The following is a 23,687-nucleotide window of genomic DNA, read 5'->3' on the forward strand; positions in this document are numbered from 1 at the left end:
TTATTAATGGGATGTGAACAAACTGAAGGTTGACATGATAAATAAAGTTTCTTTTTTTTCAAAAATGAACAAAGTATTTGTTTTTTGTCTTATTTGCAGGGTATCATACAAAGCTGATGGAGAAAATATGAAACTAATATGAGAGAATAACTGAGTTAGTTTTCCTCCTGAAACAGCACAAAGTACAGAGTTCATGTTTAGAGCAGAAGAACAGTCATTCAGTCTCTGTCCTCTCAACTGTTCTCACTAAAGCATCTTTGTAACAGAGAGATGAGAGGAGCTTTCTATCTCCTGTCGCTCCTCATAACAAACATTTTGTGTAAAAATAATTAATTGCACAAACTTATAAAACTCTTAAATAGTGAATTAATTTGGTCAAGTTTGTGTTTGAATGACTTTCATTGAGTCCTCCTAAATAAAAATAGACAACAGATACTGTGTTGTTGTGGACTTGAGCTCATTTCATTTATTTAGTTGATTTTAATGCAGATTAAAGTTCAGAATGAGGCTGTCATGTTGGTTCAGTGTTTATCCGTCACCTAACAGCCAGAAGAACAGTCAATGTAACTCTTGTCTCACTATATACATGTCATGTCTCTTTATATTAAAACCACCTGCAGTGCTTTAACACTGACTGAGTGTACATCAGCACGGCCCACAGCGAGCAAAGCGCCATCATCAGGTGCATCATGAATATTCATTAGAACTATTTTAAGTCAATTTACCCTGAATCCACTCCGACTACAACATTCTGCTTTAATTGTGCAGCAGTTTGCTTTAGCTACAGGTACATTATAAGTGTACATTTTCATTACCTGGACATCAGGAGAGTTTTCTCCCATTAAAAAGCTGCTCCCACTCTTTTGTTTATCACCTGAGGGAATAAAGAGGCATAGAATAGTAACTCTTCATTTCTCAGACTGCTATGTGTTCTCATCACCCCCTCACCATCATATCATTCATTCACACTCTAATTGCACATAATAACGTTTGCACACTGAAGTCAGACGTGCAGATAATCTGTCATCTTCCCAAGAGAGAAAAAAACAAATGTAGAGATTTCATGGATTAAATACAGAGTTCCAAATTCTCCTCAGCAATCAGAAGACAAATTAATAATCAAGGATCATAACTCAATCATTTATCAAGGGCTGATTTTTGTTCTCTCAATGCATTGTGGTCTACAGACTTCTCTTCTTCCTGGTTTTGTAAAGCTGTGTTTGGTGGTCTTCTAGCGCCACCCGGTGATAGACCTTCATTTTGCTGCTTTAGGAGGAACGCTCTCCTTCTGTTTTAGAGTTTTCTTACAAGACAAAACAATCCTGATTCCACTGAGCTTCATAGAGCCTTCAGCTCTTAACAAAAAACACAGATTATAACCTTTATTGAGTAATCTCATTGAGATGAAGATGTATTTTTTGAGAGAGACCTGAGTACAGCAGGAGAAATAGATCAGATACAAGACACACAAGCATCAGAAACAATCATATATATCAATAAATAGTCCTGAATTAAAAGTTTAAATTCATCCAATGGGATGAGACTTTCAAGCTTGAATGTCATTTGATGTTCATGTCATTTATATGGTGCAAAGTATTGAAATTGCTTTTTAAAACCCACTCTACTACAGTGAAAATTGTATTTGTTGGATTTACTTAATTTCTTTTAGGTAAGTGGTTGCACGGAATAAATTTATCTAAATCCAAATATATATTTTTTAGTTGACTTAACTTAGGTTTTTTAAGTAAATTCAGTTTATTTATATTCATAATTTTACGTCAACCATTTTGAGTAAAGTTTACTAACTAAAATCATGTTCATTATACTAAAATGAATTATGAAACCTCAATTACTTTATCTTTTTTGTTTTTGGACATTCAGATCAATTTATTGGTTTAATTTCTACAAACTAAAATTAATTTTGATCTAATTAAACAGTTTTAGCTATTACTAGTATCTTATCTTTCAATACATTCCATGTTTACACAAATGAAGCAAACAAAATACTTTTAAACTCACTTTTAAAAACTTTATTATCTCATTCTTTACTCACAAACCAGTAATGTAAAGAAGTACATTTACTCATGTATTGTACTTACATACATATATGAAGTACTTGTACTTTACAGGATTATTTCCTTGTTCTATTACTTTCCACTTCTCCAGAACATCTCACTACATATATGATAGTAAAACACTGACAGCGAACATTTTACTGCACAATAAATACTTTTACTTACTTTAAGTCAATTCTGATGAGCATACTTCCTGAAAACACTTTTACTTAAGTAAGGCTTTGAATGCAGGACATTTACTTATACCAGAGCCATTGTTAAGAAACAAAACAAATGCAGCAGTACCATAGCTGCAGGACAGCAGACATGTACATCAATAGTATGCATTGAGTGAATATAATCCTCAGTGTCTCACAAAAACAAGCATGCATGCCCAGGTTTCACACTAGTGTTGAAACTACAGTCAAACACACTTTTTTCCCCTTACAACATCTCCTGAACTGCATTTCACATCATAGTAAATGTTCTCCATCACCCCCAAACCAGAATGAATTATGCAGCTTAACAGGTTTCACAAGAACAGCTGAAGAAATCCACCAGTCCAGCATTTTTTTCTTGTCTTTAATCCAAGTACTTCTGGAAAAGCAAGAGCACTTTCTGAATGCATTGACGTGCTCAGTGCATAGGTGACTCCTGGTCTCATTTCAAGGAGCTCGGTCAACAGATCCAATGTTGTCCAGAATGATGACTCCTTCAGCATTAATGTCAAAGTCAACATAATGTCCATCTTCTCCACCCTTGTTTTTGATGGCATGTATGTGCATAGTGGATATCTTCAGGTCTCGCAGGATGTCATCTCCTTGATGTTTTGTATACTGAAAGAGAATATGAGAAAAAAGAAACAGTGTTTATAATATTCAATGACATGCAGACAAAAGTGGAATCGGTTTTGTTTTGGTTACTCAAAACCACAGACATTTTATATTCCTATTGAACAGGTGTGACCTGAGTTCTTGCTGCTGTTGCAATAAGTTGCTGTATCTCTTGGTGACATTAGGATCTTAAAACATTTTCTGTAATAAAAAAATGTTTTAAGATAGGCAAATGCAATTACACTGACTTACCATATACTAGATGTCCATCATCTTCCTCAGGTTGGGAGGAAGCCCTTTTAGGGTTGACAGCACTGGTTGCCTGTGTAAATGCATTACAGCTGTTGAAATATCCCTCAAAACATCAATAATTACAAAGAATGTCTTGAAATTGTAGAATATTTCCAACCTGTGATAACCTAAAAAATACAAAGACTTCATTATACATTCTCTAAATGGACTTCTCTCTTTAACTAAAGAATGTGATTTTATGATTACATAAAGATAAATTCTCATTTTGACCTCTTTATTAACCAAGACCGTCTTTGAAAGCAAGGGTAATCGCATAGAGTGTGTTCTAGACGAGTATATTCCTATTAATCTAGGGTACATGCACAAAATCAAAACTAGATCTGAAGGCTGTGTGGTTATTTAAACCTTTCTATAACTGTAAAAAGGACACTGTCTGCTACCACATTCACCATATCAACTTTATCATGTTTATATGTCAGATTTTCTATTCTCAGTCTACTGAGGAGTTATTGTGCACCCAAATGACCGAAATCAATTACCACAGCTCCACGCAACAATGTTTCTACTTAGGACTATTGTTACCTCTTTGATTAAGAGTATAAAGAGAGGACGCACACTGGGAAAGAAAAGCATGAGCTTACCTCATCAATGTATGAATTCAATGCCATGGACTTGGCCCCGCACACGATTATATTGTTTTAGACAAGTAGACAAACAACAAAGCAAGAAAAGGAGTAGAAAAAAACATTAGTGATGGTTTGGCCTCAGAAACATGCTGATCTCTGATTACATAAAGCCACTGTTAAGCACACTTACAGAAACGGTAGATGGTTGGGGCATAACTGAATTATCTAATGTTAATAAAAAACTAATTATAGACACCCATAAATGTAATAAGGTCTGCTTTAACTTTTTCTTATAAAGCACACTGTTGTGATGACTTTCACGTTACTGAAACCTGCTTCTGGTGAACACAGACTAAAGACTGACAGAAAGTAATGTTAAGTTGCTGCTGCTCTGTCGGCCACTCAGCGTCATTGTGTTGACTGAACCACAGCGGCAGCTTGCTGCTGCACTGTGACGTCACGGTGTCAGGTCTGCCCTTCTGTTCCATCAGAACGGGATGAAGCAACGTAACATTGACCCCTCGCTGTCTGAGCGCATCTAAAGCACCATGCACTGACGTGATTTAACACTTAGCTTTGTCTAATTCTACCATACTGACAACATTTGAAAACATACTTGCAACCAGCAACCAATATGCAGTTGCAATCGGCATGGCCAGTCTACAATCAATTGAACAGTCAATTAACATTTACATGCATGTTTGTGATGTCCACAAGCTACTAAAACAGTCTAAAAAGACACATTGAGTTCCCGTCGTATTTGCAATATCAAGTCAGCTTAGTGTTAACATACATATTAGCTTCAGATACATTATGTTACTACGCAGCTAGTGAGATGCATGTTTTTGCTTTCAACTCTCGGCTCATTTATTTTGGTGTAGAGTACCAGTCAAAAGTTGGACACACCTTCTCATTCAACTACTTTGAAGAATCTAAAATATAAAACATATTCTGGTTTGTTGAGCATTTGTTTGTTTACCACATAATTTCATATGTGTTCCTTCATAGTTTGGATGTCTTCAATATTAATCTACAATGTAGAAATAAATAAAAAAAAAAATGAAGAAAAACCATTGAATGAGAAGGTGTGTCCAAACTTTTGACTGGTACTGTATATGACGGTTGTAATAAAGTTTATGTTTTAAGATAATCGCTGCATGATCGTCATAACCTGGCTCACAGTAAGTGTGAGCCTGGCCCAACTAGGGGCCATATCTGATCATTTGAGGGCCAATTTTGCTGGAAATATGTGTGTGCATGCAATTAACTCCTAATATCCTCCAATTAATTGCTCCAATCTGTCATTATTCTAACAGCCTTTAAAAATTCACAATTGGTCAACCTCTTACTTCTTAATTTCCAAGGGATTTGAATCCTATTGTACAACTCTGGCTTAGATTACTGCTGTCAGATGTTTACCAAGTCCTACTATCCTTACATAAAGCATTGCAGCTGTTTTGATTTTATTTTTATTTTAGTAGGACGCTGAGAAGTAAAAACAAACAACTCAGACATGCTGTCTTATATTTTATTGTGATAGGGAGTCATAAAAATGGAGCAAAACTAAAATAAAAACAATAGAAAAAGACAGTGGATTTACAAAGGGTGAGGACAGAACAAACGATATGCAGCCGTCGACAGTACAATGGAACAGGTTGGCACAGTCATGATTAGGGTTCCTGACAGCTGTGATTGATTTATTGCACAATCACATGTAAAGTAACTCCACCTTTTCCAGTACTGAAGTACTTTAGGAACAATTTAATAACCGTGATAATATCCAAATGAAATGCTGCATTCAGTTAAATGAGAATCAACATCAGAAGGACTCGACGGCTGAAAGCAACAACATGTTCAGTCTCACTTTAAGTCATGGAGACACAATCATTTATGGTTGGTGGAGATTCACGTTGTTCCTGAGGAGTTTTCTCAGTCGTCACTCAACCAGTGAGTGACTCAGCTTTTACAACAGGTGAAATATTTAAACACCAACAACAAATAGAAAATGTGCAGCTTATATCAGGTCCAGTCATTAAGTCATGAAGTGAATATATGTGAATGTTGAAATGCTGCTTTGGATCAGGATGATATCCAGAAATTCAACTCTTTTGTCATAAATGTTTCAAAGTAGATCATGAAATTTGAGGGAAAAATTATTAGACAGCAATTTATATATTTTATACCAGTTTAGTTTGATGACTCTTTATTGTCAGCCAGCTGTTTTTTAAGCAGTGAAAGAAAACTGAACAAAATAGAGAAAAAGTTCAAGAGGAATATGTAGCCATGACCAAAGCCTGAGGAGACAAGAAATATTTAACAACTAAAGAAATGAAATGTTTTCTAATGTGGAGCAGGTTTTAACCGAGCCTTTGTTTGTGAATGAGGAAACAACGTTCAGATTCACAGCGCTGCTCCTCTTCCTGGAATAAACCAGAGCTTGATCACCCCTCCCTCTTCCTCCTGCTCTCTAACACAGCCAGCTCCACTCTGTCCACATATTCCCTTGTTCCCTCCCCTTCAGATCTACAGTTTAAAGGAGAGGCGTAACCAACATGGTGGTGAAGCACAAGAGCTGACAGGCCCAGTTCACTGAACAAACACATGTTGTTCAGATCAGAAGTCAAAGTACAGACGCTTCTAAGGAAGTGAAACTCAGACAGTCATTGCCACAGAGAGGTGAAATGGCGCAGAAAGGAGTTGAGCTGGATCGGGAAACCTTCTCTTGTTCCATCTGTCTGGATCTACTGAAGGATCCGGTGACTACTCCCTGTGGACACAGCTACTGCATGAACTGTATTAAAAGCTTCTGGGATGGAGAGGACGAGAAGAAAATCCACAGCTGTCCTCAGTGTAGGCAGACCTTCACACCGAGGCCTGTGCTGCTGAAAAACACCATGTTAGCAGTTTTAGTGGAGCAGCTGAAGAAGACTGGACTCCAAGCTGCTCCTGCTGATCGCTGCTATGCTGGACCTGAAGATGTGGCCTGTGATGTCTGCACTGGGAGGAAACTGAAAGCCCTCAAGTCCTGTCTGGTCTGTCTGGCCTCTTATTGTGAGAAACACCTCCAGCCTCATTATGATTCACCTCCATTAACAAAACACAAGCTGGTGGACCCCTCCAAGAAGCTCCAGGAGAACATCTGCTCTCGTCACGATGAGGTGATGAAGATGTTCTGTCGTACTGATCAGCAGTGTATCTGTTACCTCTGCTCTGTGGATGAACACAAAGGCCACGACACAGTCTCAGCTGCAGCAGAATGGACTGAGAGGCAGAGAGAGCTGGAGGTGAGTCGACAAAACATCCAGCAGAGAATCCAGGACAGAGAGAAAGACGTGAAGCTGCTTCAACAGGAGGTGGAGGCCGTCAATCGCTCTGCAGATGAAGCAGTGAAGGACAGCGAGAAGATCTTCACTGAGCTGATCCGTCTCATGGAGGAAAGAAGCTCCGATGTGAAGCAGCAGGTCAGATCCCGACAGAAAAGTGAAGTGAGTCGAGTCAAAGAGCTTCAGGAGAAGCTGGAGCAGGAGATCGCTGAGCTGAAGAGGAACGAAGCTGAGCTGAAGCTGCTCTCGCACACAGAGGATCACAACCAGTTTCTACGCAACTACACCTCACCGTCAGGACTCAGCCAATCTGCAGACTCGTCCGGCATCGATATCCGTCCTCTGCGCTACTTTGAGGATGTGACAGCGGCTGTGTCAGAAGTCAGAGATAAACTGCAGGACGTTCTGAGTGAGAAGTGGACAAACGTCTCACTGGCAGTGACTGAAGTGGACGTTTTACTGTCCGATTCACGAGTAGAGCCCGAGACCAGAGCTGGATTCTTAAGATATTCACGTGATATCACACTGGATCCAAACACGGCAAACACATATCTGTTATTATCTGAGGAGAACAGGAAAGCAACATTAATGAGTGAACAACAGTCTTATTCTAGTCACCCAGACAGATTCACTACATGTTGTCAGGTCCTGAGTAGAGAGAGTCTGACTGGACGTTGTTACTGGGAGGTGGAGTGGAGAGGAGGAGCAGTTTATGTAGCAGTCGCATACAAGAATATCAGCAGAACAGGGAATGAATGTTGGTTTGGATTCAATGACAAATCTTGGGCGTTACGTTGTGACAAAAACAGTTTTATATTTCGGTACAACAATGTCCAAACTCCCGTCTCTGGTCCTCAGTCCTCCAGAGTAGGAGTGTACCTGGATCACAGTGCAGGTATTCTGTCCTTCTACAGCGTCTCTGAAACCATGACTCTCCTCCACAGAGTCCAGACCACATTCACTCAGCCTCTCTATGCTGGACTTTGGTTTTTCTCATGGAGCCACTGCTGAGTTCTGTAAACTCAAATAGACAGAAGTCATTTAAGGAACAGCGGGTTAAATTCTGTGTTTTAATTCTTAAACTCATTTTGTTTCCATCTTTGTTGCTGAGAGCTGATTTTTCTTCACCTGTCAATCAAACATTATGGGCGGTACTTTGACATCTTCTCATTATTGTTGTGTAAATGTTTGAGTCTCTTTAGGTGGCGCTCCTTCCTGTGTCTGTTTAGCCACGGAGGCTATCACTGCTCATGATGATCTTTATTTACCTGAACTGATATTTCTCTGCATGAAAACATGAATTTCTCTGAGCTCTAAATGTTTTGAATATATATTTAATTGATGTGTTTATTGTTGTGTCTATTCAACTGCATGGGTCTTAAAGAGAGAAAGCACCAGAGCTTCTTTATCTAAGATATTTTGTTCTCATCACTTTTTGTAAAGATATCCTAAAGTTAAATGATGTTTATACTTTTTGATGAATTAATTGTTGTTCTTGTTTCCAAATTCACATACAAATAATGTACTATGATGTATTTTTCAACTAATTATCATGATCATAATCAATAAGAAAATAATTTATTATTCTCTTTTACATAACTGAGATTCTGGTCAAACAAATTGATTATGTGGATGAAGTGAATCTGAACATGAAATCATTGAACAAGAGTCATTTAACAGACTTTATTAATGGGATGTGAACAAACTGAAGGTTGACATGATAAATAAAGTTTTTCTTGTTTCAAGAATGAACAAAGTATTTGTCTTTTAGTCTTATTTGACAGGGTATCATACAAAGCTGATGGAGAAAATACTAAACTGATATGAGAGTATAACTGAGTTAGTTTTCCAAAAAGTTACTATTAGATAATGCCTCATTTGCATAGTCAAACATAACTTCTCAGAAAACTTACAATACAAAAAATAATTGTCTTAGTCCTCAACTGGAGGAGGCTCAAAAGTCATAAAAGTGGTGTTCATTTGTGAAGAAAATACTTTTTATGAATGGTGATATGCCATAGAGCTTAATATCTGCAATAATCCAAAATTAAATGTAAGAATCTCTTTGGCTTTTTGTCAAAGGAACCAGTGTGATGTTAACTTCCAGGTTGATCTTCATAAATACGTCATCCCTGCAGCACCCTCTAGTGGTGAAAATGACTACCAAAGTAAAATGTAAGATTTCACAAGTTTACTCGAAGGCACCATGTGTAGGTTTAAAAAAACACTATTTGACCTCACTGTGACCTCAATATGTTAACAAAACACATAAAATATACATTCTTCCAACACCAAATACTTTGACCATTTAAGGGACGACAACAACTTTTATAAAATGTTAATGCGTATAACATGTATCACTGCACCACTCTGTCCGAACAAATGAATGTTTTTATTTCCTTTTTGATTCTTCATTTCCGGCACTTCTCATACTTTAAGTGAAGCACCATTTTGATGGAGGGACATTAGCCTCTTCTGCAGCATTATTCCATTAAGGTCTAATATAATTGAGTTCTTCGTTCCAGACAGTTTGTTTGTAGTTGTATTTTTATTTTAGTAGGACGCTGAGAAGTAAAAACAAGTAACTCAGACATGCTGTCTTATATTTTATTGTGATGGGGAGTCATAAAAATGGAGCAAAACTAAAATAAAAACAATAGAAAAAGACAGTGGATTTACAAAGGGTGAGGACAGAACAAACGATATGCAGCCGTCGACAGTACAATGGAACAAGTTGGCACAGAACAGAAAACAGGGAGGCGGGAGGATTTAAATTTGGCTTGGAAATAAAAAGGGAGGCTTCATAACAAGATCCTTCAATAAAACGGCGACGACTCATGCTTTTAAAATCACAGAGTTTTAGAATTCAGTAGCTTCATAACGACGCAAAGAGCGGATGCACATGTAACAGTTTCTATTTCTCACTTCATTCCTGCCTTTTTTCTTTCTTTTTTTTTTTAGCTTAAAACAGAAGTCATGTTTACAGAATACATGTTTTATCTTTTTATGTTTTTTTTTATTTTTGATAAAACAAACTTCAGCTCCCAGAACCACATTTGGGCTTTTTTTTTTGTTTGTCTTGAGATTATTTTTCATACTAAAATATATTATTGTATCAATTCAAACTACAGTAATGTACACTACAATGTGTAATAAATAACCATAAAAGAAAATATAAAAATAAGACACATAAATATAAAAAAGTCTTCTAAAAACTAAACAGGTACATTTTTTTTAATCTGTGAAAAGGGTTCTAATACTGCCATTGTTGAAAAACGTACAGAGGACACACATAAAACAATAAAAACAGACTAATATTATAAACACTGTTCGGTAAAACCAACTGAAAACACTTCCACAGAGACCACGTTCACTAACGTTTGTTACCTGAAGTGCGGGACAGCTTGCCACAAATCATCTTTTTATTTCCCATCTGAAAACAAGTGCACAAGTTTGGCAAAATTTAAAATCTTTATGTCTACATTTTCCTTGAATTTGATCTGTGTTTTTTGTACATTTCTGATTTCTTCCAGAGTCAACCAGGTGGAGCAGAGAGTACAGTTGGAGCTGGATAATATTCCATGCATGTTTGAAGCTTTGAATATTTCAATTTTCTTTTTTGAAGCACTTATGTAAACATTTTTAAAACTCATGACTTCAAACACTTTAACTTGCATTTAAAAAAAAAGGTTTTTAACATCTGCGGGTAACTGATCATGTCAAGTTTACAAAGCATTTCATATCTGCATGTAAGATCAGTCTGGACTGTTTTTCTCAATGGTTCCCACACATTCCTCCGCTTTCAAAACTTTTACACTTTTGAACTACATTTTTGGAGTAACTGGGACTGTCAACTGGGCCATAGCTGAAGGTTATTCCTCAACATCAAACATGCATATTCATTTTTTCAAATACATACTATGAAGAGGCAAAACTATTAGTTGATTAAGCAATTTGTTAGTTGATCTGCAAAAATCAGCGGCAGAATTTTTAATAACTGATTAATTCGCTTCTGTCATTTTTTGCTCCTTTCTTTTAGTAATTGTGGCAAATTAGCTGCTCTGTGCAAGTCGACAAACATTAGTCAACACGGGTCTGGTGTCAGTAACAGAGGGACATGATACTGGCTACATGTGTGAAGAAGAAATGATAACACTGTTCAATGGCACTTTTAACAGCACACAGGTCTTGCATAAGGCTGGAGGCATTGGGGTGGAGCAGGGAACAGCCCTGTTCCTCCACGTACAGTATGACTTCATAGAGAAGCTAATAACACTGAAACACTGACTCTGAACTAAAGTCGACCAAAACAAGGAGAAGCTTGGTAAGAACGGGCGCCCGTGTTTCTGGAACCACAGCCGAGCCGGGCGAGGTGGAGGCCGCTTTTGAATCTTCACAGGAAGACTCCACCCGTACAGGCTGCGCCGGGTTGCGAAACACTGTCCGCCTGATGCTGGCTTTAAGGTTGTGACTCCACCTTCCCTGATAGGACAAATTTGGTTATGGCGCACAGGAGCCACCTTCTCATCCCGCACACAACCCCCCCCCCCCAAGAATACTTAGTTTTCCTTAAGGCTAACAGTCAAACTGAAAAACAAAAGTAATGCTAGCTAGCAAAGACTAACACTAACGCAAACAACATCTCGCTAGCTAGCGTACGCATATAACACTGAAGGGCATACGATGCATGAGGCATGTATCCATAGGTAAACCAGGAATACTGTAGTGCAGAGGTTTTTGTTCGTAGAACTCAATAAAATACTGATTTAGGAAACTTCATTGGCAATAAAAAGGTATAGAAATCTTTCTCATCTTTACAGGTTAAAATGTTTCAGTCAAACAATAACAAGATTAGTAACACTGACCAAATGAAAACAAACAAACAATAAAAACAACCTGGGATGTCTCAGTAACAAGTTGACGGGTGAGTTTTCTGCTTTAAAATCTGTACTTCTATAAACAATTTTTAACACTGATATTTCATTTCCACAAGAAAAAAAAAAAGAAAAAAGTCACTGTTTTGTTTTTCTTTTTTTTCAAGTTCAGGCACACCTGGGTTTTGTACACAGTAGTGGACCGTTTAGATCAGGCAACCGCCGTGACTTCTCTTGACTTTTCTGCGTTTCTTTGTCTTAATTAACTCGGTTTCATACACCGAGGGTTTCGAGCTATGCCGTGGGGATTCTCCACCCTTTATTTGGCGTTTGTTGTCACCACTTCCTCCGTGGGTTCGGCGCTGTCTGACTCTTCCCTGACGCTTTTGTCCGTATTTGCTTCACAGTCTGGCATTTCCTCTGTATCCGCACTTGTCGCTTCCTTCTTTTCTTCCTCCGTTTCCTCCATCTCCTCGTCTTCCATGTGATCCTCCCCCACCTCGATCTCCATCACGTCACAAACGACCTCCTCGTCCATCTTCTCCCCCTCCGCCTCCTCCTCTCCCGTCGTCTCTTCCTCCGTGATCTCCTCTCCCTCCTCGTCGTCGTCATCCTCAAAGTTACCCTCGTAGATCTCGCACTCGCCGTCGTCCACCTGCACGACCCGGATGTCGTCCATACACATGGCCTCATCGTCCTCGTCCTCCTCTTCCTCGCTCTCCCTCTCGTCTGAGTCCAGTTGGGAGGGCGGGGTCGTGGTCCGGCTGTCCGACTGCAGTCCGGCGCCGGGGCTGCCGAGCTCCGACTGAGCCTCGCGTGGCCCCGAATCAGGGCCCGAGTTGGGCCCGTCCTTCTTGCAGTAGGAGTAGCGGTGGTTCATGTGCTGGGAGTACGAGCCAGAGTGAGAGAACCGCTTCCCGCACTTGTCGCACTGGTAGGGTTTCTCACCGGAGTGCAGCCTCGAGTGTTCGATCAGGTGGTGTTTGTGTTTGAAGGCCTTCTTGCAGATGTTGCACTCGTGGGGTCGTTTTCCTGCAGACGAGAGAAACAAAGAGTCAGACAGGGAATCATACTGCCTATAAAAAAAGATAGTAGATTTAAAACTACAACTGATTATTAGAAATACTCAAGGAATTGCAAAAACTTCAAAGTTTTCATTAAATATCTTGAAGTGATTTACGTTTATTATCCTTTAAGGTTCCCAACCTAAGGATCCGGCCCCCACAAGAGGTCGCAAAATACATCTTGACGGTTTGTGAGATGATTAACAGGATAATAATAATAACATTTCTCAAAATTGTGTTTATCAGGACTTTCCCGTACAAATTATTTGAACATTTATTTTCAAAGCTGAATTAATTAGCTGATAAATCAAATAGCTGATTGAAAAAAAAGCTTTTTTGTAATTATTTTTTGCATATATTCTGAAAAAGGTGCAGAAAATGACTCCGGATGCGATCGAAAGGGGTGTTTTTCATTTCGTCTCAACTTCAAAGCACCAATAGTTCATCTTTACTCAGTTGAAAAAAGTAGGCAAAGTTGTTCAGAGTCGAGGTAAACACTTCCCCAATTAGTCGTTCTCTACAAAAAACAGCCGAGTTCCTTTCTTCTTTGTCGGTTCATCTTCATCTCCTGTTTGGAGTTAGTCTGTCTCCTGCCTGCTATTATTTGCCTGACTTTAGGACTCTAAGCCTCTAAGCTTTTTGACATAAATCATTGAATTTGTCTTGCTGCCTCTATAATCTGCGTTTGTTTCAAATATACGTTATATACTCAATATGAATTTAGTATAAGAAGTAAATGTGTTCTTATGTCTGAGCCAATCTTTTAATTGTAAGGCCTACCCGTGTGTTCATATTTGTGCCTTAGCAGAGAGCTGCCCTTCTGGAAGACTTTGGAGCAAAGGTCACACTGGTAGCGGCCGTTTTCCAGCCGTCGTTTCTTCAGAATTGCGGCATTCTGCTGCTCCACTGTGGAGACGCCGTCGGAGCTGCTGTCCAGCCTCTTCTCCTGCTGTAACTGGGAGAAAAAATCATTTATCATTACGGTCAAATTATTTAATTCAATGTGTCGGCTGAAGCTCAGCGGTACCCTGTTTGAATCGAATTGTCTGGGAAGTTTGAACGTTGAATGTAAATGTCTTCCTTTTAATTGAGTTGCCTTTGAAAAGGATACTTCAGGTTCAGTGGAGCTGCTCTGTGGTCAGAGTAGTTGAACAGATATAAGAAGATAGTAAGAAATCAAAATAAATTGCCAACAGGGGATATATTGGTAGGTAGACATCGTTTTTAACACTACCAACTAGAGTTGGGTCGGTTACGGTTTTGTCAGCAGCCCAGGCCTGCAACATGAAGGAGAGGACATTTCAGAGGTGGGAAGTGGAAAAAGGTACATGTGGTGTTTGTGTAGCAGAAGGTTCCTGTTTTATTTGTGTGAGTGACGAGACAAGACGAGTGAATCTTAAGCCTGGCGGCCCGTTACTACAGCAGGTGTGCTGTTGAGAGAGAGAGGGAAGCTTAGAAGTTAGCAGTAATGTTAAAGGTGTGAACTTTGACCTGCAGTTTGTGTATTTGTTGAATAAATGCAAAGGGGGTTAGCCCAGAAGTTAGCTACAACTTCAGCCCAGGCTCACCTTAAGACGGCCCACCTATTCTCAATTTAGGGGAGAGCTGCTCCTCAGAGTCTTAGTGGAGCTGCTGAGTCCTGTGCGACACCTAGTGGTAACATTTTGTACACAAGTCCTGTCTGTTTTTTGGATTAAAATCAACCCCGCTACCAACCTTATGGCCGTTCAGCACGACAGTCTTTGCTCCAGTGGCGCTGCCGGCCGTCGTGGCGTAGGTGTACGTGAGCTGGGGGATGAGGATGGTGCGTTTCGTCGTGGTGTTGATGGCGTTGAGACAGCTAATCGTGCCCTGACTGGAGATGGCCACTAACGTGGGCAGCTGTGCGGCAGTGACGATGCTAACAGGTCGTCCGGTCTGAGGCGTGGTGACGTAGATGGTCCGACCCTCCAGCTGCTCCTTCCTCAGGCAGGTCAGGTTCAGGGGCTGTTCCTGCTGCTTGGCGGGAGGCGTGGTCGTTTCCAATGCCGCTGCGATATGTTTAGGAAGGGAGAGGTCCAGGGGCTCGGCCTGAGAGTCCGGTGCTTCCGGGTCTTCTGGCTCGCTCTTAACGATGACGAGGTCCCCGGTGTTGAGGCTTAGTGGTGAAGAGTCTGACGGGGAAGCGCTGCCAGATTCTGATGAGGCTTTGTTGGAGGTTTCTTGGGAACTGTCTTCCTCTGCTACCCCGTTCTGATTTGAGGCGTCCTCTGAGCTGGAATTTGTGGTTTCAGTCTTTGTAGAAACCTCTGTGGCTTTTGTGCGGTATTTGCCCACATTTTTCCCATAGTTCATCTTTGCAAACCACTTTCTGACCACATCCACATGAATACTGACGGTCTCTGAGATCTTTGTCAGCTCCTCCTCGCTGGGGTTGGCATTGGAGGCGAAGTAGGTCTTGAGGAGTGAGAGGAGGTCGTCCACGGGGGGCTCCTCCAGCGTCACCCCCGCCTCGCTAAGCAGAGCAGCGAACGAGGGGTCCAGAGCTGCAGAGTCAACAGCCTCCCCATTGGCTGCTTTGCGGTGCTGGAGGAGGTGTAACGCCTCCAGGTTGTCGGGACAGTCATCGCATAGTAAACATGTACTGGTGACTTTTGGCATCTGAGCTGTTATTTCTTTCTGTGTGGCTGCCTCTGTTTTCATGTCTGTGATGGCCACTGATTCTGGCTCTTCCTTAACAATAGAGAGGCCGGTCACCCCTGGGGTTGAGGGTTTGTCTGTCTTGGTGGGGGTCGGGGCTGCAGCAGTGGTGACGGTGGGAAGAGGAGCAGGACTGGTTTTGGCAACAAGCGCAGCAGTCTGGGTAGTGGCAGTGGTGGCGGCTGCAGGGCTGATGCTGTAGTTGATGATGATCTTTGTGGTGCCGTCGTGATCCACAAAGGCCGGCAGGCTGATGATCTGCTGCGAGGCCTGCTGGACTACAATTCCCTGCTTCCCCATCCCGTTAGCTGTACCCAGCACCTGCCTGAGCACATTTCCATCCATCGCCACCTTGAGCACATTCTGCAAGTCGCTCAGATTGATGCTGATGGGCGACATGAGGCCGACCGTTGGTACGACCATAGCCACACCCTGAGGGAGGGTTGTAGACGGAGATGGCTGTGCCGTCCCTCCGTTCACTACGCCGTTGCCGCCGGCTGAAGTTGCCGGTGCCGCCACCACAGGCTTGCACTCGTATTCCACAGGTTCAGATTTGATCTGGGTGACGGGGAGCTGCTCCTGGAGGGGTTTGCTTTCAGTCTTCTCTTTAAGAATCATCCGCGCCGGAGCGATTACAACCGGTGTGGTCGGGGTGGTGGGTGGGGGGGATTTGATCGTCGTTCGAGGGACGCCATTGGGAGGAGCTGCACCCACGCACTTCTTACTGCTGATGTGGGAGCTGTAGGAGCCGGAGTGGGAGAATCGCTTCTTGCAGTTTGAGCACTCGTATGGTTTCTCACCTAAGAGGAGCACACAGAGAAATAGCACAATCTGTTAAAAAAAAGCTCTATCACATCTTAAATTAGGTTTATTTTTATTTTATGGGCTCGGTATTGTACCTATTTTGGTTTTGAACGAAATTAATATTGTGGCAGAGATTATATAGCTAGTAACTAGTAGTACCAAGTACTAGTAAAGTCTAATCTATCTAATCTGTGATTAGATAGTTTCTGATTTTAAATCACAATTTGTCCAATTATAGACTGAATTTCCAACATTTTGTCTTTTGTTTGTACGGTCATTTTTATGTGTTCATGCACTTGATTTTTGAGCTTGATGAATAAAAGGAAAGCCTGTTGTAACAGAGCACCCAAGAAAGAGATGACTAAGTTGATATAAATCCTAATAAAAGAGCTATAATGAACTTATGATTACTGTGTAGGTTTGATAATAACCATCAATCAACTGCAAACACAGTGATTACAGATCAGAAAACAACTGCGACAAGACTGAGCCTGGAGTTTTGAACACCAGTTCAGACGGAGTCAGGCCGTGGACTGCATGAGTGTATTATAGAGAATGTCAGTTGTCACGGCAACAGCTCACCGCTGTGAATGCGCAGGTGCTCCTTCAGGTGGTGCTTGTACTTGAAGGCCTTGGAACATTCGGTACACTTGAACTTGCGGGTTCCACCTGTTCCTCCTGATCCACCTGTCGACTGGGAAACGTGACGCTGAGACAGACAACAAAAGAAAGAAATAATAAAATAGATATGTCTTTTTATTTTATTTTTTATTGTTAACATAAGCTGTTTGGCATTCATGGGGGTGTAGTAACAAATGTAACACGTAAAGCTTTAACCTTCTTAAAAACACATGAAAGATTTACATGTTCTTCAGTTTAATGGAGGTTAAAGGTTAAAGAGGAACGTTGCTTATCTATGCAGAGGTTTAAGTTTATGACTGGATTTGCAGTTTTGCAAAGTTGGTGTTGATTTTGAATTAATAATAAATGCCAGTGCATGAATGCAGAACCCAATGTCGATGAATTTGTCAGGTGACCAGCAGTTACAAAACCCAAAAACATTTAAAGAAAGCCAATAAAAAATCTAAAAGCTAAGCAAATTGTAGTTGTAGGCAAAATGAGCGATAGAAAATGTATTTCCTACGAATATGAGGTCCAAATATAACTACTAAAGAAGACACAAGGACAAAAAATCCTATACAAAGAAACAAGCCATAACACAAGCCATAAGACAAATACACTTAATATATTCAGACTTTTCCCGCCTTGAAACCATATAATATGTATTTCATTAAAAACAGACAGCGTCCCGATGTTACCTGCTCCCTGTTGCCCCTGTGGTGGCTCATGTGCCTCTCCAGCTGCGAGCGGTAGGTGAAGGTGTAGCTGCAGTGCGTGCAGCTGTAGTTGTCCTCGCTGGTCTCGTGGCGATACTTGATGTGCTCCTTCAGCGAGGCGTTGCGCTTGTAGCCCCGGGAGCAGTAGGGGCAGGTGTGCAACTGGGAGAAGGAGTCCGGGGTGCCTGCGAGAGAGAGGACGTCACCATTTCTGTAACTTTCGGAGAAGTTACTGTCGATTGAGTGTGATGAAGACGATCGCGATTTCCTTTCTACCTGAAGAGTAGCTTCCAGACTTTGCCGTACCTTGAAGATGAACGTTTAGCTAAACAAAAGTCCTTGTGTTTTATGGCGCTACTGTCTGGCTGTCCCATACAATGATATATAAGTGGAGTTTATAGTGATTGAATGGGTTTTAGTGTAATATTTAGGATTTGTGTGTTTTGTTAAGATTTGTGTGTTTTTTTCCCCCAAGTTGCTTGACATTTCTCGGTCAGTGTCCACACCTTCAAAGTAACTGACACCAACAGAAAGCTGAACTCCTTCCTTCATTACGTCCCCCAGATATCAGGAATAAGCCGAATTTGGTTGGATTTTAACATTGAAGCATTGAGTCTCGTGCAATTTAATGGATACAAACAGAAAGTCTAATTTAGTGGACATATATTTTTGTCTTCCAGTTATGATATTTAGTAACGGATGTACAATCATATTAAAATCTTGCTAAGTGAAGCTTAAACTAATGAAGTGAAGGGAAGCTTGAGTAATTGCTTAAAGGCGTTCAGAAAATTAAAATAAACTTTTGATTCAAGCAATTGGAAAAATCAAGATATAACATGAATATTCGCAGCACAGCGCGCTGAGGTGAGTGAGCAGTGTTGGTGCGTGAGCGTTACCGTTTTCATCAGCGCCTCCCGTCTCTGCTGGACTCTGCTCATCCTCCGGGGCTTCAGGATAGATGACGGCCGTGTCTCCCTGCTGGAGAATCTCATCCACTAGAGTATCCTTCTCAGCCTCCTCTTCCTCTTCTGACACATACTCCTCCTTCACTAAAAACACACAGGGGAGCAGAGAGACTGAATCAGTGGATGAATGTGCAGTTGTGTTGCAGCATTCCCACTAGAGGGCGCCAAAGGGCCTCTTTATATTCCCTGTGAATGTGCATTTCTGGACCTTTGGACAATAAACCAAATGGCTCTGAAAAAAACCTTCATAAAAGGTATATGCCCTGCTTTTGTTGATAATCCTGGTGGCTTCCAATTATCAGAAGAAGAAAAATAATCCACCTGCCACAGTATTGATGTTTTGAAGGTACAGAAGTCAGTTTAATACCAACAGTGAGATGTGAGGAGATATGGATGAAGTCAACAAGACGGACAGAAAAGAGGAAACCCAAATGTTCTGAACTCTTCGCAGGGAATATCAACTAAAACGACATTAACAATTCGGCTGTCGTGTCTCTTCTCGACCCCGTTTCTGTACAAAACCCAGGCTAACATTTATAAAAACCACACCAGAAAACATCCCACTAAAATCACAGCTTATTCTGCTGACCTTTTTGAAGTGCAAAACAGGATTGAGCCGGCAAAGGTAAAAAAAGAAAAATACATCAACTGCTGTTCATGTAAAGGGTTTACTGTGCAGACAGCCTTGACCTGTGGCTCGATATTTGCTAAAAAAAAAAAACCTTCCTTCCTGTAACGTTTTCTTTCCAAATAGCATATAAGGGATCAAAAATATCTTAAATGTATAAGTTGTGTACAGCTCTGAGTTCACATGAAACAGCTGGTTTGCTGTAAAAGAGACAGTATGTGTTTCCCTTTAACTACAATAAGCCTAACAAGGAATAACTAGATGGATTTGATTCTAGTGTCACACTGACAGTCTGTCCTCCATTCAACACTTACTCCAATTCAACCAAACAGTCCATTAAAATTAAACTCAAGTAAGAGACTCGGACACATGAATGCATCAGGTCAAAAACTCACAGGCTGGAATTTGACCTCCGTGGCGTTACAGTGATATTTGGATGGTTACAGAGCAGAAAGAGAGGACAGGCTTTTATTACATTTACCTTTTGAACAATCTAAGTGTCCAGTTGACTCATTCATACAAGCGGCAAGGGCTAAGTGGCTGAAAAAACTGTACGTCTGAAAATGTCAGTTTAGGGTCGAGGCCTTATTTTGTAAATTTGACTGCAGCTCAACGTGACTAAAGACTGTAAAGCATTCTCAAGTTGTCTCTTATTTCTTAGGTCCATCTGTGAACACTTAAAGGATTACGGTTTAACTGGAAAGTCCAACTCTGATATCAACTTTCAGGTTTTAGATGAAACAGTGGGGGAAAAGAAAACGGTCTTTAAAGGGTTAATGTATTAAAGCGATTTAGTACAGCGCTGCCTCAAAGTTCTCGTACTCACAAGAGACAGAGTTAAAAAAACAACGGGCAAAATCAAAGCAGCAGAGTTGAGATATCTTGACTTCTACTCTTTATTATGTGTCGAGTAGTAAAAAAAATTGGTTTAAATATATATATTATATTTATATAAAAGCACCAAATGACCAACGATAAATTAAGAAATAAAAGGTCTATTTACAAGCCAAGTGTCCTGTAAGTTGTAAACAATATAAATAGTGCAAATAAATAAATGCTGACTGGATATACATGGACTTAATGATTATGTTCAGTATGTACGTATATGCAAATATGTCTATAATACCGTCTGTACAGCCATTTTAGGATTTATGTTGTGTTAAAAAACAAACATATACACTCTATGGTCAAACTCCAAAAACATGGTATCCTACATTTCCCACAATGCACCCAGATAGCATCTTTCATTCCACACCCCACCTCTCAGGTTCAAAGTCAAGTGAGGCAAAAAGCCGAGAGCACATAATTGAACTAAAATGGTATGATATGTGGTTTCCATTTCTTTTTCTTATTTTGTGCCGATATTTTTATGTATTTATTCCATGTGTATCCTCACCCTCTTGTTTTGCAACAAGTCTTTATTCCCAAAATCTTTTACTCTTGCTTGGCCTCTGTAAAGCACTTTATTTTGAAAGGAACTGTAATAGGAATAATAATAATAAGTGACTTGTCGGTTTGAACAACATTTAAATCACTCGCAGTGGATGGTGTCTGTTACCGAGGCCGAGATCTAGTGCTGCATTATATCATTATCACTTCAACAGCAGTCGTAAAGCAGATGGAGCAGAGACGTTACCTCACTTTGTGTGTTAAAAAAACCCTGATAAGAACAAGCAGTGAGGTTAAACTGGGACCAGCGTTGCCATGGGTACGAAGCATTTTAACTGCAGGTGGGACCCGTGCCAAAGGCCACGCCTCTTCCTGCTGAGCCTGGTCAGGGACAGGTGCAGCTGTGTGTGTGTGTGTGTGTGTGTGTGTGTGTGTGTGTGTGTGTGTGTGTGTGTGTGTGTGTGTGTGTGTGTGTGTGTTCATAATGGAGAGGAGGCAACAGGCCGAGCTCCGCTAAGCCTCATTTTAAAACACACAGATCTCAGCTTCCCATGATCTCATCCAAAAGCTCTCCAAATCTCTTGTTTTCCCTCTCAGAGGCTCACTCATCTAACGTTCACCAAGCGTCTCTCTCTCTCTCGACTCATCCCTCTTTCTCTTATTACCTCTGTCACTCCTTTTTTTTATCTACTCCTCTTTATCCTCTAACCTTTTTTCCACATCTTTAACTCTGTGTTTTGGTCTTCACACTGACCCAGAAAAAGATATAATAAATCTCAAGAGGACAACTTCGTGACGACTTAAAACGTTGGCTGTAATAAATAAAAGAAATAAAATCGATCGTTGTTGTTCTTATCGTACGATAAGCGGACGTGACCTCCATAACTTCCACGTTATCCGTTTTATCCTAAGATATGTGGACATGACCTCGGCCTTTTCCACTGACCCCCAATATTGACCTTTTTTTTGTTTATATGAGTTTTTGTTGCATAGAAATGTCACCAGATTTTAATTTAACATGATGCCAGAACAAACAGCAGGGTTATAGGAAAATAGGTGTTTTTTTGACAGTGCCCAAAAACAGAAAAACAAAAACTACACTCTAGGTCGCACTGATTCCGTCTCCTCGTCTGTAGTTTTATTATTATGCTCTTACTTTGTCATGATATCAGTGGCATGTAATGGTCGTAAAAATGACCATTTATTTACCCCCAGTTTACGAATCTCACAAAGAACAGCAGGAAATCCTCACAATTGAGAAGTTCCAACTGAGAAATGTTCGGCATCTCTGCATGAAAAAAACGACTTCAATGATTAATGAAATATGAACATTGTTATTGCTTTGTCAATCGGCTAATTGTTCCGTACAGGATGCTATAAAAGGCTAAATCAAAGCACGTTCAGCTGTTTTATAACATTGTTCAGACATTTCATGTGGACGGAGACCTTTAAAAACAACCAGAGGACAACAGTATGGACGTCAGCTGTTTTCACACATGAGCAGAATGTCGGTTCTGTCCTCCTCTAACCTCACTTCCCTCCATCACCCTTTCATCCTACCTCTTCCTCCCCACTCCTTTACCATTCCTCTCACTCCTCCTCACCGTGGATTCCTCCCTCCTCTCTCCATTTTCTCTTGTACCTTCTCCATCTGTCTCTGCCCCTTCACCTCCCTCCTTTACTTGCTTGCTTCATTTCCCTCCATCACCCCTTCTAACCCCTCGCTGATACACCTCTCTGCATATTTTCCCACCACGCTCTACAATTACACTTAATGCCTCGCAAAAAGCCATGCAGTAATGACGACCAGGACCCCGCAACACGCACACACACACACATGTGGCTTATCAGAAAGGAATGAAAACAGGAAATCATGTGGCGCTCACACACACACACACACACACACACACACACACACACTCAATGGGACACACACTGTCGGAGGTATTCACAAGCACCCAGTAAAGACACACACACACACACACACACACACACACACACACACACACACACACACACACACACACACACACACACACACACACACACACACACACACACACAGAGAGCTCTGCACTCATGTACCTTAGCCAGAACCTGTCACTGTGGGTCCGTGGTGGATTTATAAGGCAGGATGGATTGGAGCTGCAGTGCGGTCCGGACTGCGGGGGGAGTAACGGATACTAATCTCTCACCAGAGGACCAATTCAACACCAGCTGCTCTCCCTTCTTTCTCCTCTCTCCCCCCTCCCCTCAGACAGGGAGGAAAGAAAGGAGCGAAAAAGTCAAGACAATCCAAAAATATCACGCAAAGTCTTTGAAGAGTTCCTCCAGCGCTGCAGCGTTTCATGACTTTTCCATGACTTCCCTCCAATGCGGTCGGAGCTCTGGCACACTCTAAAGACAGTCCTCCTTCCTGGTTGGTTAATGTTTTGCTAAAGGAGTGAGCAGGCAGGTTTGTACTGCAGGTGAGGCTGTAAAACAACGATCAATGCCATGGACGCATGACTCAAGTCAAATACGTTAAAGTACACTCTTGTCCTGTGACCCCGAAGAACCGGTCAGATTCCCTGAATTTCCAATATATTCAGTATGAAATGTGTGTATGTGTTGGTCTGTAAATAGGATATAGTTTACTGTCCGACATTATCTCCATGAAAAAAAAAAACACAGCAATAAAGACAATAAATGAACGACTTCTTGCTTCTCAACACTGCACATCTTCTCAGGCCACAAGATTCAGCACCAAATTTCTGCAAGCAACAATGATAATAAAAGTTCATAGAGCATCCCAAAAAGAACTGCTTCATCAAAAGCAGAGCTGCAGCAATTAGTAGTGTACTTTTTCACTACTTTTGT

At 40.9% G+C, this 23,687-nt stretch overlaps 2 protein-coding genes across 2 annotated transcripts in view; one reads left to right on the forward strand and one right to left on the reverse strand.

Moving 5' to 3' along the window:
- The first annotated feature begins 5,441 nt into the window (after window positions 1-5,441).
- LOC129115350 (tripartite motif-containing protein 16-like) lies at window positions 5,442-9,363 on the forward strand. Its single transcript, XM_054626904.1, is given in 2 exon segments — window positions 5,442-8,069; window positions 8,071-9,363. Coding segments are annotated over 2 exon segments (1,671 nt in total). The 5' UTR covers window positions 5,442-6,446; the 3' UTR covers window positions 8,119-9,363.
- A 324-nt stretch (window positions 9,364-9,687) lies between these two features.
- zeb1a (zinc finger E-box binding homeobox 1a) overlaps window positions 9,688-23,687 on the reverse strand; it is a 65,353-nt gene continuing 51,353 nt past the window's right edge. Inside the window, exons 3-8 of the mRNA XM_054626900.1 lie at window positions 18,743-18,895; window positions 17,829-18,031; window positions 17,092-17,218; window positions 14,743-16,505; window positions 13,807-13,975; window positions 9,688-12,994 (exon numbers count right to left, since the gene is read on the reverse strand). Of these exons, the coding sequence (XP_054482875.1) occupies window positions 12,282-12,994; window positions 13,807-13,975; window positions 14,743-16,505; window positions 17,092-17,218; window positions 17,829-18,031; window positions 18,743-18,895 (3,128 nt within the window). The 3' untranslated portion in view covers window positions 9,688-12,281. The remainder of the gene's footprint in view (window positions 12,995-13,806; window positions 13,976-14,742; window positions 16,506-17,091; window positions 17,219-17,828; window positions 18,032-18,742; window positions 18,896-23,687) is intronic.

This window comes from Anoplopoma fimbria, chromosome 3 (assembly GCF_027596085.1).
Source record: "Anoplopoma fimbria isolate UVic2021 breed Golden Eagle Sablefish chromosome 3, Afim_UVic_2022, whole genome shotgun sequence".
Classification (NCBI taxonomy): domain Eukaryota; kingdom Metazoa; phylum Chordata; class Actinopteri; order Perciformes; family Anoplopomatidae; genus Anoplopoma; species Anoplopoma fimbria.